The sequence below is a fragment of the Triturus cristatus genome, chromosome 3_2, assembly GCF_964204655.1.
Source record: "Triturus cristatus chromosome 3_2, aTriCri1.1, whole genome shotgun sequence".
Taxonomy (NCBI): domain Eukaryota; kingdom Metazoa; phylum Chordata; class Amphibia; order Caudata; family Salamandridae; genus Triturus; species Triturus cristatus.
In genome coordinates, this window is record NC_140584.1 from 823,196,623 (window position 1) to 823,214,018 (window position 17,396).

General features: G+C 47.5%; 1 protein-coding gene across 1 annotated transcript in view; it reads left to right on the plus strand.

Annotated features, from left to right (window-relative positions):
* Positions 1–17,396, plus strand: part of ORC2 (origin recognition complex subunit 2) — a 286,663-nt gene that overhangs the window by 167,716 nt on the left and 101,551 nt on the right. Inside the window, exon 11 of the mRNA XM_085649029.1 lies at positions 5,382–5,514. Within this exon, the coding sequence (XP_085505155.1) occupies positions 5,382–5,514 (133 nt within the window). The remainder of the gene's footprint in view (positions 1–5,381; positions 5,515–17,396) is intronic.

A 17,396-nucleotide genomic window follows, 5' to 3' on the forward strand; every position in this document is an offset into this window, starting at 1 on the left:
CAGAATATGTTTCGGGTTGGGAGAGGAACGAAAAGATTATGAATTGAAACGTAAACCAAACAGGCTCTTTTATAACCATCCAATCTCCCAACTCCTCCCTCCCCATACTTCACCCTTTGAAGCATCTGTCTCCCTAAAATATCTTTGAACAAAAACCATCAACTACGAATTGGGTACAACGTGTACCAAGGGCCTCCTATGCAGGATAAACAAAAGCAATCCGTGGTGGATAGTACATGTCTCCTACTCCCTGTGCCAAGGGAATATAAATGGCAGCTGAGGTCCATAATAGAGGGGTCTCAGGTCTATCGGTCGGCCATGGTTGCGGTCTCTGTGCAAGATCTGAGACCCGGCCTGCGTGGTGCTTCTTACCTCTCGCCACTCCTGGAGCTAGTTCTAACGGAGTCTAAGAAGCCAGATGGGTTATGGCCACTATGCCTCTCCCTTCGTGATCGGGTTCTTCTGCTGCAAATGGCTAGCAGTTGGCAGCCAGCACAGTCTGAAGGATGATTAGACTGGGACTGCTTATCCAGGAGGTGTGGCTTTCGGTAGTCCAGTCCCACGGGTCTTCAGTAGCCCAGACCCATGTGTCTTCAGAGGTTTCAAAAATGAAGGTTTTTGAATCATGACTTACTGGGAATATTGGCATGTATTGCACCCTCATGGCACAAAGCTTTTGTTCACCTTTGTCATAAATTTTCCTCCACTGTTGAACAGCTCTGGTATATATATAATAATGCGATGAGACGTTGGTACTTTGCGGGATTCGCTGAGGATCGCATCTCTGTCTATTGTTAAGAATACAGGCAATCAAAGGGTGGGATTTCACACCAGGGGGTGGACATTGGGCAAGAGAGCAGTGTGTCCTCTCGATCACGAACCAAGTTGATAGTGTCCCTTCTGCCGTCCATGACGTGCAATTTGTCCGGTTGGGAGCCTTCAGCTCCTTCTGAAAATCAGATGAATTGTAAATTACTTCATTTTGACTTATTCTCTGAGTCCTCTGTCCAAGCCTCTAGGGTGCTAGTAGCGGCATGAGTTGGACAATGAGCGCTTGAGTTTGTTCTCATCATTTTCCAGCGATTAAATCTGCCCTTCCACCTTGTTGACTCTACAAGCGATATTGCGCAGGTCTTGATGTAAAAGCATCACATTTGCCCCATTCTCTCCAATCTTATCCTCCACCGCATCTTAGGAAGACATCTTGCAGGATAGTGCATTGATCGGTGGGGATGGGGTGTTTGATTGTTAAGGAGGGTTCTGTCTATGGAGACCACAGTGAATGTGTCCATTTTCATTTGGGCCTAGATTCCAGACCCTCTGTCTTTCCCCATCACGAGGTCTTCAAAATAAGCGCCCAGTACAAAGGTCTAATAAGCAGGTTATGGCACCTATTACGTGTTGCCCTGTCCTTACTCTGGTTACTTCCTCTGAGCGATGCAGGTTACTTCCAGTCAGACCCACCACTCACTCGCTAAGCCCTCTGCGATACCTCACCTTGAAAGGGCCTGTGGAGGGGATTTGAAGTAGGGTAAAGCGGCGTGGAAGAGGCCCCAGTATATGTAAAATTCCCTTTTAATTACCAAGGCTCTTTCTCATTTGAGACCTTTAGTTGTCTCCACTTGCTTGGCCCAGTCCTGGAGTGCAGATGGATGGTTTGATCCCAGGCGATCCTAAGGGAACCGTTCCCGATCTCAGTATTGCCCAAGACCAGCCTCTAGGCGTTCTTTTCCTCAGATGGTCAGTCAGAAGCATCTTGCATAACCCCTGTGGCCTCTCTTAGCACTGAATTCTGGACCCTGACCACCGGGGTTGGGCCCGACCCACTTGCTCCCACTGGTTTAGCGGAGCAGGGCAGCACAAGCAGTGAGGACTCAATGGGAGGCGTGGAAATCTGCAGGCAGCGCCAAGCGGCACGGCTCGACTGCATCCACCTGCCCCAACAATAGGCAAGCAGCCCCAGGGCAATCCTCTCTCGCCACAGGCACTGAGAGAACCTGGCTGTGCGACCGCTGCCTCCCTTGCAGTCTGGCGAAGGCGACCCTAACCTGGGAGCCCCACAGGCGGGATTGAGGAACTCGGGGCATTATAGCGCCCTGGATCTCTATCACAGGGGTTAGGCCCCAACCAGCTTGCACCCACTGCTTTGGTGAAGCGGGGCAGCACGACCAGTGGGTGCTTACTGGGAGGCATAAGAATCAGCTGGCCGCCCCCAATGGCGCAGTGCACCTGTAGATACCCACTCCGACAACAGGCAAGCAGCCCCCAGGGCGCTCCTCTCCCACCGCAGGTGCAGGAAGATCTTGGCAACACGACCGCTGCCACACTCGGAGTCTGGAAAAATTGCCCCTAAACTCGAGAGCATCACAGGAGGGATCAAGGCACTCAGGGGCACTATGGGTCTCCTTCGCTACCTATAGTCTGCCCTGCAAAAGCGCTCGATGTCAGGTGGAGCGACCCCACATCTCACGGAGTTTGTTTGGGCGCCATTTTGGAGTCTGCGTTGCTTCAGCAGATCCCAATTGATATCCGCATCCCAGTCGTCTCTGGGCGCCACCAGGTGATCAGAGGGTCCCCCGGGATCCACAGCAACAGGGAATGCCTTAAATAAGAGTAGTAGTAGCATGGAGCAGTAGTATGGCGGCCAATGGCAGAGGCCCCGGAACGTTTTTCCATCTTAGCCGCTTCAGCCACTCTCCTTCCATTTGTTCTCCATTTATTGTGCTTAAAGATCTACAACTTTGACCTGGGATCCTCTCATTAGTACAGCTTGAAGTGAATCCTCTGTACCTTTACTGGTTGCTGTACATTGCTTAGCTTCTTGGATCATCGTATTTCTGCAATGGCTTGATTTCATCTCTTCAAGTTTAAGATAGTGTTCGCAAGGTCACTTTTACACTCCTGTAGAAGTTATATACACTTTATTAAGGGTTCTTTGTTTCCAGTTCCAGTTTCCACGTCAATGGCCTTTATAGAGGCTGGTACCCCTTTGTGCTGCATTGATGGAAGGGTCCGATTTACGCTGATCTGGTGGTATTTTATTATTTCAGGTATTAAAGCCATCTGGCAAACTGCTCTTTCCTTCTTTCCGATGACTCCAGTTATGCTCCAATCTCTGCACCTTAGATTTCACTCCATACTGCTGTTGCTTTACTTACAGAGATATTGTGCAGTCCCAGCGGCCATTCATGTGCCTCTTTCTTTTCTCTTCTTTGTTTTGGTGGGTGCTGACTGCCTACTTCGCTTGTATTTCCTTCTCCTCTGTCAGTCTCCTGACTTCTTAGGTGGTAGCTTTACAGTCTCTCTTCTTTTCCCCTCTAATGGATCCATGGCCCTGGGAATGTCTCATAGGCTCTCCTAAAAGACCACTCACTCCTGCTCTCCTTCTCTACTTACTCCAAGGGTCCTCTTTTTCAGTGTTGCTTCTTTTCTGCAAATTGGTTTCCTCCATATAAGTTGTATAGGACTTTATTGACCTACTTAGCAACTTAGTTTATGTTGTCTCACCCCTTCCTTTCTCTTGGCACCTTTACTATTATTTATTGCTGTTTTCTCTTATGCTTTGCTCTGTGTGCCTACTTCAATATTCTTTCTGAGAAATCCCACTCTATTTGGCGTTTCATTCTTTCTTGCCTGGCTCATCACCATCCAGCCCTTCCACTTACCCATGCTGAGAGGAACCAGATTCCCTCTCTCTTCTGGGCACATGCTCCCTGTCCCCACTGGGCACCTTTATCTCCCTCCTCTCCATTGCTTATTTGAGGGCGGTCCTGTTAATCTGTTCTTGGAACTCAGCCCTGCTCAACCAGCCAGCCAGCCATATTCTCTCTGTATTTTGGAAATAGCAGACTAACGTAGGCCGCAGTTACAAATATGATGATCCCTTCTATAAGGGGGCATGCCAGGCAGTTTGGGAGGGACTGTTCACTTGAGGAGTGGGGTCAGTGCTGATTGGCATAAAACAGATCTCAGTACAGAATGGCACATTGAGTGAAAAACAATGGGGTGGAGTGCTACCCAGAGTAATTGGCAGTGATTAGACTATTTATAAGCATTCCTTTTGTGTGTTTAACAAATGATACATACAAAGAACCTGAAGATGCTAGCATCCTTTGGGGCTTAGATATGACGCCAACCAACGTAAAAGCTTTTATGTGCTGGTACTTCGAAAATAAATAACAGCGGGCCCTAAGGTCAGTGTTATCCAACAGGCAAGCTCATTTGACACACAGTGAATCTATAGCTCAGGGCCTAGTGTGAGGAAATATGTACTACATGTTTTGTAAACGGACTGTCACTGGAGCAGTGTTGGCAGAAACCAAACTGCAAAGTATCCAGTTTTTTGTTTAAATGATACCCTTTGCTCTAGTGTCTTTTACATCTGGTTCACAACTGGATGTACTACTTCCCAGGTTTGAGACCCTGCGGCTGTATTTTCTGCAAAAACCTCTGTGCCCACGATCCCATTATCCAACCACAGACTCCTCCTTGATCTGTTGCAATGCTTGAACTTCTTTTGTGACTCTGTGACTCAAGACTGCATGAGTCTCATGGCTTCTTGTGACTCACTTCTTTTAAACATCCAGTCAGTGCTTAATTTAAAACGAACGAAAAAGTGCAAGGTCCCAATTTTTGCTTGGAAGCACGCAGTCAGGGCTACTGAATGCCTGGGTTGTAAATAACAAGGCTACCTGATTTTGATTCCACCTCCTGCCTGTTTTTTCCACTATCCTATGATTCCTGTCTCTTTATCTTGTTCTTACAAGTTACTTTTCATTCTAGCTTTCTCACTTTGTTACTGTTTTTTACTTTCTTACTTTCAGCCTTTCTCCTGCTCTGCGTCAAAGGTCTTACAATGAGAAATGAATCCTAGCCCGCAGAAATGTGTGCTGATACCCACTGCCTGCAACAATCTGTGCCCTGCATCTTCCTGTCCAAGCTTTAGTTAGCAGGGCTTGTGTTGATCTTCCTCTCGGTTATGGACCCTACTCCTCTCCTGAGAGGGTAGTACAGCTTCCCCTTCCTCCTGACAGGTCACAGCAGCAAATTTACTACAAGTTCCAGGACTTGTTCTTAGTCCTTATGGACCCATCTGCAAAACTCCTATGTTTAGAGATTCACTTTCCAGCCCTAATATTGCCTGGTGGCAGTTTCTCTGACATTGGGAAAGTGGTGGAAGAGCCGCACGTAAATGCAACTTGAAAACAGAGGTTGTGATTAATACTGTTAGACATACATTGAATTTGGTAAATGTTACCACACTTTAAGATGGCTTGATCACTTTGCATGCCCCCACAAGATGTCTCTCAGTAGGAAGTGCTAAAATAAATTCCTAACCACTTAAATTTGAGATTCTCTGAATGTTTTTCTTTTTATTGCAGCTTGGGGTTCAATATCATTCTTTTTGGCCTGGGATCGAAGAGAAATTTGCTTGAGAAGTTCCGTACCTGTCTTTTGCAAGATTCGCCTCATATTGTCATTAACGGATTCTTTCCCAGTATCACCATAAAATCAGTGAGTAATGTTCCAGTCTTAAGATACTGGATGTTTTGGGGGAATAACTGGGATCCTGATGGTAATGTGAAGAGAGAACTCCAGCACACGGAGTTTGAAAAGAACAACATTTGTTAAAGTATAATGTTTCTTGGTTATTTAGTGTCCAACATTTCACAGAAATCACAGTGAATACTGCTTCATTAAGGTTCTGCTTAAGCTTTCTCGTGAGTAGATTTTACACACTACACATCCAAGTTTAGTCGAGTGAATGTGAACAGAGCTGTCCCTTATTACATAGTTGTTACCATTGAAGTGATCTAATATCGATTTATCAAGCCTTTGATTTGTCCTTGCCTCATGCAAGGCGATGCAAGTACAGTGCAAAGGCTTCAGTAATATTTGCACCTCCTTGCATGGCTTTTTAAAGAAATATAACACAATGCAGCTGCTTGCAATGCGTGCCGTTACATTACAAGCTGGGAGGCGTTCCATGGGTAGAGCATGGTCGTTTCCCAGCATCCACCCATGGATTATGGTACATTCCCAGATTTTCTAAAGCTAGTAAACCTGGGAATGTGTCAAAATGCTACACCAGTCAGGGGTTACAGGGAGAAAAATCTTTATTTCTCCTTGATATTTACTCTTTCCAAATGTGCTGCATTCTGCAGCACACATAGAGCAATATGCCTCGAAGGATGGTTTTTGTGCAGGACGTTGTTCTTTCATGCACAAAAACAATCCAGCCTTGGCAGGCACCATTGCACTACAGTGAAAGGCTGCGTACGTTGGTGCTAGGCTGCTCACAGTATGCCACCGTTGGAGCATTTGGAGCATTTCTGCTCTCTTCCTTTCACTCAATACAGCGCAGCAACTTTGCTTGATAAACTGCGTTTCGTGAAAGATTAGTAATTATGCCCAACTAATTCATCTGTCTTTTGGGATAGGCAACCGAGGTTAAGGAGGTTAAAGGAATTTCTCCAGAATCATTCAATGTGGTCAAGTGGGGAAACTAAGATTAAAGCTCACATTCCACAGTCCGCACTTTTGCCACTGGCCATAACGCTTGTAGAACACTAGTCGTAAATCTCGGACATTGAAAGTCTTTCCAACCATCAAACCTAGATCATGCAGAGTGTAGCATATGATCTATATTTGGACTTGCTGGCATCCTACAGGCAGAACAGGAACCTCTTAAAGGTTGCCATGCTACTTGGGAGCAAGTCTTATTTTTAGATGTTAGGATCAATCATAAAATGATACAGTTGAGTTCAGTGACAATATGAAATGCTGCCAAAATAAATTGTCATAAATTATATATATGTATCCACTATATTCCATTCACTTTTCTAGAAGCATGTTCCAGGGCACCATGCGAGTTCAGTTGGCAACATTTTTATTAAGACTCTACCGTTACACGTTTTGGCCGATTCCCCCGCCATGCTCACATAAGGACGCCACTATCGTGAATGCCGTTTTTAAATATGCTCACATTCAAAATCCCACAATAAACATAAAAAAGATACTACTTTTACGTTTTCAAGTTTTATCATGCAATTTGGCTTTTGAGTGCAAATAAACAATAACATTCATGTTTTAAATCATTCCTTAAATGTATATACACTAAGTAATTTTTTCATAGCATTTACCTTCTTCCTTTCACGCTTGTGCTTTTTATTCATATGATGAAGGTAATGTATAATTTCTAATTTGCTTTGAGTCCCTTCTCTTTCATAGTCTTATCATCCATGCCCAAAAGCATTTTTGCCTTTGCAAACGGGCTGATTCGCAAAAATGCTTTTCAGATGCAGCAAACCCTATTTTGCGATTCGTTAACAACCTGTTACCGAATCGCAAAATGGGTTTGCGATTTGCTATTAGGATGGGGCGTGTTTAGGGCGTCACTTCCTAATACCGAATCGCATCGGAATGTAGGAATGTTTTGTGACCGAAATGCGGTTGCGAAACATTCGCATTTTACCACCTACTTTAAGTAGGTGGTAATGCATTCGCAAATCGGAAGGGGTCCCCATGGGACTCCTTCCCCTTTGTGAATGCTTGTTACAGCATTTTGTAAGAGCAGGCAGTGCTCTCACGGACCACTGCCTACCCTTAAAAAATGAAAAACGTTTCATTTTACTCTTTGTAAAGCATCTTGTTTTCCTTTAAGGAAAACGGGCTGCTTCACAAAAAGAAAAGATTGTTTTATTTGAAAGCAATCACATATATGGTGGTCTGCTGTTCTCAGCAGGTCACCATCAGGCAAATTGCGACCTACCTCATTTATATTCATGAGGTAGGTCATTTACGACCCATTCGGAATCGCTGAAAGTGTTCAAAACACTTTCATATGTGCCGTTTTTCCATTTCCGAATTGCAAGGATTCACAATTAGGAAATCGGACAACGTGTACTTCATACATCTGGCCCATAGTGTCTCCACCTCCCACTCCTTCTTACCCTCACCAATTTTCGCCTGAAAATGTATACATGCTGCAATTTGTATGGTTGGAACCCCCTAACAGTTGGAGAGTGAACCAAATTTCCAACTCATATTATTTTTTCCAATAGGAACAGTGTCAGTCTAACAATAGACTTCTTGACTCGTATATTACAAATATGTGTACAAATCCTCTTCCATTTTTAAACAGGATGGAATTTTACTGTCTACTTTTACACAGTTAGTTGACTCCAGCCTTCTCAGTTCATTGTTCATTATTGCCCCTTCAGAATTTCTAGATATGGAATCAATCACAAAATGTTTTAAAGCCTTATAATTAATTTCATTATTCTCAGGAAAATATCGAGCCACTGGGTATGATTTGTCCTTATTCCGTATTGCTCAGGCGTACCTGATGTATTGTGTTCCCTACATATTGTAGTCCACATGGTCTTGATAATACATAAATTGCACACTCTGTGCTACAGGTATATGGTCCTCTAAGTTTTAGAGGGACTTTCTTAAATGGTGTATTGTATTGAGTTTTATTAACTCCATACTGACATGCCTTGCATTTACTGAATTCCCAGAATCCTTGACGGCCAAAACGCGTTATGGCAACGTCGTAATAAACATTTTGCTGAGCTCGCTTTGATGTGCTGGCGTCTGGTTTTGGAAAAGTGACTGGAGTATAGTGGATTTCAACTCGGAGTGTCGACCCTGTAATGCCAGCATCAAGTTCAGGTGCACCGATGCAGAAGGCAATCGAAGGCAGTTTCAGTATATAAATAGATAACTATATACATAGATATACATGGAAAGCAACTTCCCCGCAGAGCAGCCGATCACATCCACCATCCTAGGCTGGAAGCAGTGTCGCAGGTGCGGGTCCGGTGTAAATTTGAAACGGCACGCTTCGCAGATTCAATGAAGCTCAAAACCGCACATAATGTCTGTCATTTTTTATTTAAACATACATTATTAGTTTTCCATTAACTTCAATACAAAGTATTATCACATTTCCATGACTACATTTTTACACATATTGTTTGTAGATATAACATCACTTGTCTGCAGTGTATAGTATACATTATACCATCTGTATATCTCACATCAGGTAAACATGTACATGGGATCATTCAATTTGACAAGTTGGTTATACTATGGATAAACTCCTGACTAACGTAAACTAACTAAAACCCCTAATGCCCCTCCCACCAGCATTTTAACATTCTGTTCCAAATTGAATTGTTTTTACCGTCCTATGTTATTAGCATGAGTCTGCCGGCTGTTATGATCATGTCCCCTTACCCGGTCCGCTACACAACGTGCTCTTGCGCACCATGGCACCGAAATTGTCTATTGTGTGCTCGGGGTACTAGATGTGTGGTCAGGGGTTATACCTTTAAAGGTTTCCAACATTACATCCCATTCATAGCTGCTTCTTACGCAAACCCTGTGCCTCTTCCTGGCAGGTGGTCTTGCCGACTTCTATCTCATAGTTATGGACCTTTTTGCCAGAATAACTGCAAGGTCAAGGAAACTGAGTTAGACTTTATGGGAGGCCGACCGCTACGGAGACCCAGCAGGCACTCCAGCAGCGAGTCCTCGACACTCAAGCGTGTAGTTCTTTTTACACACTGACGGACCTCCCCCCATAACCCCCTCAGACGCGGGCATGCCCATAATATGTGAATCAAATTTGCTTCCACCAACTGGCATCTAGGGCAGTGGTGTTGTGTATTTGGGTACATCTGCTGAAGGCGGCATGGTGATAGGTAAGCCCTATGTAATATCATGCACTGTATAAATTTAAACTTTGCATTCCTGGTCACTTTTTTAGGGTGTTCCAGTATGTCCACCCATTCCATGTCTGTTATCTCTTGCCCTGCATCCTCCACCCATTTGGCACGCAAGGCATCCAGAGACACTTCAAAGTGTGCCCGTATTCCCACATATAACCATTTGATGAGATGACTTCCCCGTCCCATGTAGTCCAGTGTTTTGACTAATTTGTGCATTTGGGGCTCCTTTTCTCTGGGGGGCCCAGTGTTTTTTCACATAGTGCAGGATCGACGCATGTATAGATGATTTGGTACCCCGTTCTCCCGTACAAAATTCTCATGGTCCATTAAAATCTCGCGTTTAAAAAGCGCCCCAACTGTGTCCGCACCCTCATCCGACCATACCCTAATCCTGTGCCTCATAAGCCTCCTGGTGGGTTGTGGTATCCCCAGTAGTGGAATGTTATTTGCATAGTGGTAGCTGTGGGTTTCCAGCTGTAATTCTTTTAGACTCTCCCTTCTTTGGACTGCCCTGTTGAGATTACCCTTCAACATAGTGTGATCGGTATATGTGGATGCCTTGGTATTTGAAAGTGGTTTGCGCCACTGGTATTCGATACACACCAAAATCAATCATTTCAGGGCGTGTGTGGTTTTGGAAAAAGAAGGCATTGGATTTTGAGTCGTTTATAGCAAGGCCAGATATGTATTCGAATGATGCAAATATTCTAGGTATAGGGTCTAATTCACCCAGGAGGGCTTGCACGTAGATAATTATATCATCTGCATATGCAGATATCAAATGTATTGAGTTGCCCGATGGTATCGCAATGTGATCCGCTTTCTGTCGCAGCCAGAGCGCCAGTGGCTTCAGCGCTAACATAAACAACAATGGGGATAGAAGACATCCCTGGCGTGTGCCTTTGTATATTGGGTACTCGCTCAATATATGCCCACCTGTCCGGACTCTGGCTGTGGGGACCTCATATAATAGACGTAGCCAGCGAATGTAATCCGGGGTAACCCAAATCTCGCAACAGCCTGAAACATATATTCCCATGAGAGTGTGTCAAACGCTTGACGAAGATAGAGTGCTATGCAGACAGCGTTTTCAAAATGGTCTGGATTGGTTGCCATTATGTGGTGGAGTCTCCTGATGTTTTGGGACATGCTCCGTGTAGGTATGAATCTGCATTGATCTATTTATTTAAATAGTGGAGGAGCCTGTTAGCCAGTATTTTACTAAATATTTTATATTCAGTTGCCAGACGTGAGAGCGGGCACTACCCTGTGATATCTATGGCGTCCCTCCCTGGTTTGTTTGGGGAGTACTAGAGCTTGCTTGGTAGTGTGAGGGAGGTGGCCTAGTTCCAGTGAGGTTCTGTACAGGGCTTCTAATTGTAGGATTAAGATTTCAGAATAAGTAGTGAAGAATTATATTGGCAGGCCATCCAGTCCCGGTGTCTTATTACTTGGGAGTCCATTGATAGCGGCCTTTATTTCTGCTCTCGTTATGGGGCCTGCTAAACTGTCTCGTGCTTCTTCAGGGATCTGGGGATAAGGTAGGTCCGCCAAAAATGCATCTATTAGTCTAGGGAGGTTGGCTTGTTGTATAGAGCGGTATAGTATGTACAGAAAGAATTATTTAGACCCTGCTGGGTATACACCGTATCTCCCCCGGGCATGGCAATTTGACTGATCACACTGGGCGGGGGGTCCTCCCTCAAGATCCTCACCAAAAGTGACCCTGATTTATCTGCATCTGTGTGCTTTAATTGGGTGAAGGCTCTGTAATCAATTACTCTGAGGGTCTCCAGCAGCTCAGCTTGCTTAATGCACGCCTCTTGTAGAGAATCCTTTTTCGCTGGATCGCTCGCTGCTTCCTGCTCTAACCCACCCATGTCATCCTCTAATAATTTCACATTTTTATGTACTTCCTGTCTCGCACCCACTGTGGCACCAATCGCTGTTCCCCGAATTACTGCTTGAGCACATCCCATTCTACTTATATCGAGGACGCTGTATTGCCGTTATCCGAAAAGTAGTTCACAATTGCGGTAGATAGGGTAGAGCGGAACACAGCGTCTTCTATTAATTGTGGCCATAACTTCCATGTGGGGACTGGGGTGGGGACTCTTCCCCAGGTAATGCAGATTTCTAATGCATTATGGTCTGGAAAAGTTCTCGCTAAGTACGTAGTGTGACACTTGTGTGGCTATGGAAAGGGAGCAGAGCATTCTATCAATTCTTGTATGTAATTGGTGGACTGGGGAGTAGAAGGAGTACTCCTTGTGCATTACATTTTTCAGGCGCCACACATCGCATAACGCCCAGCCGTTCAACCAATTGCGAAGAGCCTCTGCCTGTTTATTAGTTGCTGCGCAGTGGAGGAGGGGGAAGTGAGCGATCTAGTTTAATATTCTTTACTGCAGTACAGTCACCGCCTAGAATCCACGGGAATGCCTTCCATCCCGCTAAGATCGTATTTAAGCCCATGAAGTATTTATTCTGGTTGAAGTTTGGAGAGTATAGAGTTCGAGGCATGTGGGCTGCTGAATTCATATCTGTGCATAGATCGCCGCCTAGTGTTGGGTCCGGATGTTTGCACGTTGTTGTCCTGGAAGAGTCTTCGAAGTATCCTTGGATAGGTGACTCCTCCCCTGGACTACAGTGCGCATGGGCATCCTCTCCATCCTCAGATTGTTTTTTTCCGCCATTGGGTTCGGATGTGCTATCTTAGCTCAAGTTAGGAAAATATTTTTTCAAGGCCAAAAGGCCTTTAGTTCGCGTCGGTACTGTTTATCGATCGGGTTTCGATAGAATTTGTTAGTTTACTAACTTTCAGCACCGACTGCTTTCGCATTTACCTGTCCATCGACTACTTCGACGATGGAATCCAGGACGCCATTCAAAAGGTGTCCGGTATGCAATGCGAAGTACCCACACATCGACGTCCATCCGGTGTGCAACAAATGCCTTTCGCCGGACCACGACGAATCAACATGCATGGCCTGTGCCCGGTTCCGCTCGAAGAAGACTCTGCGGAATCGACGAGCGGCGAGACTCGAGGCGCAGCACGCGGCACCGGCCCCGACAGACATCTTCGGCGAGGCCGAGGACGTCGAGGAATTGGAAGTCTTGCCCTCCAGTCCCGTTTCCGAACACGAACCCGGATCGGACGAGGAAGACGAGTCACTCTTCCACAGAGGTGAAGACGACACCGAGGTAGGAGACGACGAGGAGGCCTTCGGGGCCGAAGAAAGTAGCTCCAATGATGAACAAGGCCTACCTGTTCAAACCGTTCAAACGCCAGTGCCACAGCCTATGGCTCCGGTCGAGGGATCGCCTTCGGGCCTTACCCGAGACCCATCCCGCAGTTCTTCGGCCCCGCCCTCGGGCCCGGCCTCGGACGTTCAGCGGCAGCCATTACTACATAAACAGGCTGGTTTCCCTATCACAAAACCGAAACCGAAAGCTGCTCAGGTTCCACCGAAACCGAAACTGAAAGTAGCGCTGGTCGGATCGAGGCCTTCGACGCCAGCGCACCGCGTCGGCACCGACCGCACCAAGAGGGACTTCGGTGCCGAACTTGAGGCGGGCGACGTTGGAGTCGACAAACGGAAAAAAGCCATCGGCACCGACAAACGTGCTCGGCTACCGGCACCGACGACACCAAGGGCCGTACCGCCTGCTGTGTCTCACATCGCTCCCTCGACGACACCTAAGCCTCAGGCATCGAAGACTTCGACGGTGATCTCTTCACCCCGACTCGATGACCCGCCGGCACCGAAAAAATCTACGGCCGCCTCTACGAGCCTGGCCGGTGCCAAAGCCTCGAAGGCGCCCCAAGTACGACCTGGTGTGACGCAAGGCAGCAAAACCACACCTGTCCTCCAGGACACATCGGGCTCCGGTTCGGTCGGAGCTCCCGCAGCCTCTTCGGTGCCGACCAACATTACCTTCGGCTTGCCTCCGTCAACAATCCCAAAAATGTTCCAACTCAGGACACGGGTCACCCAACCTACGGTCACACCTGCTGAGACGTCTCCAGCACGTATCATCGACGCCGGCACTGGCAGAATGATTCTCCAGGACCGAAGGATAACTTCGGAGCCGCCATTGGACCCTTTCAGGATCCCACTAAAAAGGAAGTTGCCTGCAGAATCGGAACCTCTCCTTTATGAACCCTTCCATTCATCCTACCAGGATCCACACCGGTTCTCCCCCACACGCTCCGATACAGACGCATTGGAGGACTACATGGCTGACCAAGTCCCCTACCATGTAGACACGGACCCTGATGACCAGCAGGACCCTGATCAAACTTGGGGCGACCCTGCAGACCCCAGTGCACCTCTCGATGCACAGGATCCACAACTCTATGGGGCAAAGACATCTCCTACGGAGGATACTGCAGCGTTCAATGCTCTTATCGAACGTGCTGCCAATAACCATGGGGTGCAGCTTCACTCTGATACCATCGAAGATGACTTTCTAATGGACACCTTTGCATCCTCAGAAAGACATGTAAAGACTCTGCCAATGTTGAAGGGGGTCCTCAAACCAGCCAAGGACATTTTCAAAGAACCCACCAGGGCACGAGTGATAAACCCCAGGATTGATAAAAAATACAGATCAGCACCTGGGGATCCTACTTACATCAAAGGACAATTACCACTCGACTCCATCGTCGTAGCGAATGCTCGCAAGAGGGCACACTCGCAAACGACAGGTGACGCTCCTCCCCCGGACAAAGAGTCCAAGGTGCTAGAGACCTCCGGCAAACGAGTTGCCGCCCAGGCTGCCAACATATGGCGCATAGCCAACACTCAAGCGCTCCTCGCTCGCTACGATAGAGCGCACTATGACACATTGGAGCACCTCCTCCAACATCTCCCTGACCACTTCAAAGAAGGTGCGGAAATTCTTATCAGAGAGGGACAGCTACTCACAAATGCTTCCATCAAATGTGCGCTAGATGCTGCAGACACGGCTGCCAGGGCCATAAACACAAGCGTCATGCTGCGACGCCATGCCTGGCTACGAATCTCAGGATTCAAGCCTGAGGTACAAAACAACATACTGAACCAGCCCGTCAACCCCGACTATTTATTCGGCCCCGAGGTTGACACCACCCTCGAAAAGATAAAAAAGGACACGGACACTGCAAAGTCCATGGGCGCTCTCCAAACTCAGTCCTTTCGGAGCGGCTCCTTTCGTCGCCCCGGAAACAAGGGAGCAGGTAGAGGACAGGGGTCACAACAAACGTATACCAAAGGCAATACACAGACCACCTACGATAAAAACACCCGAGGTGGATATCGTGGCTCCAGTACAAAGGGCAGAGGACGTGGCTACGGCAACACCAGGTCCTCCCCCAAGAACAAGCAGTGACGCCCTCTCCCTTCCTCCCGACCACATAACACCTGTCGGGGGAAGACTACAAAGGTTCCTGTCCACGTGGAACTCCATCACCACGGACAGGTGGGTCAAAGATATTATAAAATACGGTTACTGTCTGGAGTTAACCTCCACTCCACCCACAATACCACCAAGAAACCGTCCTATGTCCTCAGAGCACTTAACGCTCTTACAGCAAGAGGTAGAAAGTATGCTTCTAAAAGGCGCTATCGAGGTCGTACCCATCCACGAGCAGGGTACGGGGGTTTACTCCCTCTACTTCTTAATTCCAAAAAAGGACGGGTCGCTCAGGCCTATATTAGACCTGAGACCCCTGAACCAGTACATTCTTTCAGAGCACTTTCACATGCTCACTCTACAGCAAGTCCTTCCGCTTCTCAAGCAGGGAGACTTCCTAGCCTCACTGGACCTCAAGGATGCGTACTTTCACATACCCATCCACCCCTCACACAAAAAATACCTCAGGTTCACTGTTCAGGGACGGCACTATCAGTTCAAAGTCCTTCCCTTCGGCGTGACAACAGCGCCCAGGGTTTTCACGAAGTGCCTAGCTACGGTGGCAGCACATTTACGGAGACAGCATATACACGTCTACCCCTACCTAGACGACTGGCTCGTTCAAGCGAAGTCAGCCCAGCAATGTGCAAGCCACATGTCCCGCACCATTCACCTTCTTCACAGTCTGGGATTCTCACTAAACTACCCAAAGTCCCATCTCCAGCCCGCACACGTACAACAGTACCTAGGTGCGACTATAGACACTCTGGCGGCCACAGCTCAGCCAAATTTAGTGAGGATCAACAGCATACAACTGCTGATCTCCAAGTTCAAACCCAATCACTCGCTTCCAGCGCGAGTGTTTATGCAGTTGATAGGCATGATGGCCTCCTGCATCTTCATAGTCCCGCACGCGAGGTTACATATGCGCCCACTTCAGGAGTGCCTAGCACGTCAGTGGAATCAGGCTCAAGGACAGTTGAAAGACCTAGTGTTGGTGAGCGGTCGGGCATACAACTCTCTGCATTGGTGGAATCCACAAAACCTTTGCAAGGGCCGACCGTTCCAAGAGCCTGTCCCACAGATAGTACTGACAGCGGACGCGTCTCTCCAGGGATGGGGAGCTCATGTACTCCACTACACAGTGCAGGGACTATGGACAACACAACAAAAGAAGATGCACATCAACCTTCTGGAACTGATGGCAATCTTCCTAGCCATGAAGGCATTCAAAGTAAATCTATGCAACAAGGTCGTGCTGATCCGGACGGACAACATGACCGCAATGTACTACATACAGAAACAGGGAGGAACACACTCTCCACAGTTGTCTCATCTGGCTCAGAGCATGTGGAAGTGGGCCATTCAAAGGAACATGTTCCTCATGGCGGAACACCTCCCTGGCAAGGACAACCAGATGGCGGATCTGCTCAGCAGACACAGCCACCAGATGCACGAGTGGGAGTTACACCCATCAGTACTCCAACCGTACTTCCAGCAGTGGGGTCATCCAGAGATAGACCTATTCGCGACAAGCGAAAACGCAAAATGCCAAAGCTTCGCCGCCAGATTCCCACATCCGCAGTCGCAGGGCAATGCGATATGGATGAACTGGTCCGGCAGATTTGCGTACGCTTTTCCCCCAGCGCCGTTGATACCGCTGGTGGCTCGCAAACTCCGACAACACTCCCTGACACTCGTCCTAGTTGCTCCCACGTGGGCACGCCAGCCGTGGTACACCACCTTCCTCGAACTTTCCGTGGTGCCGCATCAAAGGCTGCGGATCAAACCCGCACATTTGACGCAGAACCATGGAGAGGTTCAGCACCCAGATCCGCAACAGCTGAACCTGGCGATCTGGCTCCTGAAGTCCTAGAGTTTGGCTATCTCAACCTGCCACCTGACTGTATGGACATCATCAAGGAGGCCAGGAGACCCACTACCAGAGCTTGCTATGCAGCCAAATGGAAAAGGTTCGTCATCTATTGCGATAATAATGACATCAACCCGCTGGACGCATCCATCCACAACATCATCTGTTACCTCTTACACCTATACCGATGCAATCTGGCGTACACCTCTATACGTGTCCATTTGACCGCAATATCAGCCTATCTGCAAACCAGGCAGCACCTCTCTCTATTCAGAGTGCCTGCCATCAAAGCATTCTTGGAAGGGCTCAAACGAGTCATTCCACCTAGTCACCCACCGGCTCCAATGTGGAACCTCAACTTGGTCCTCACACGCCTGATGGGTCCACCC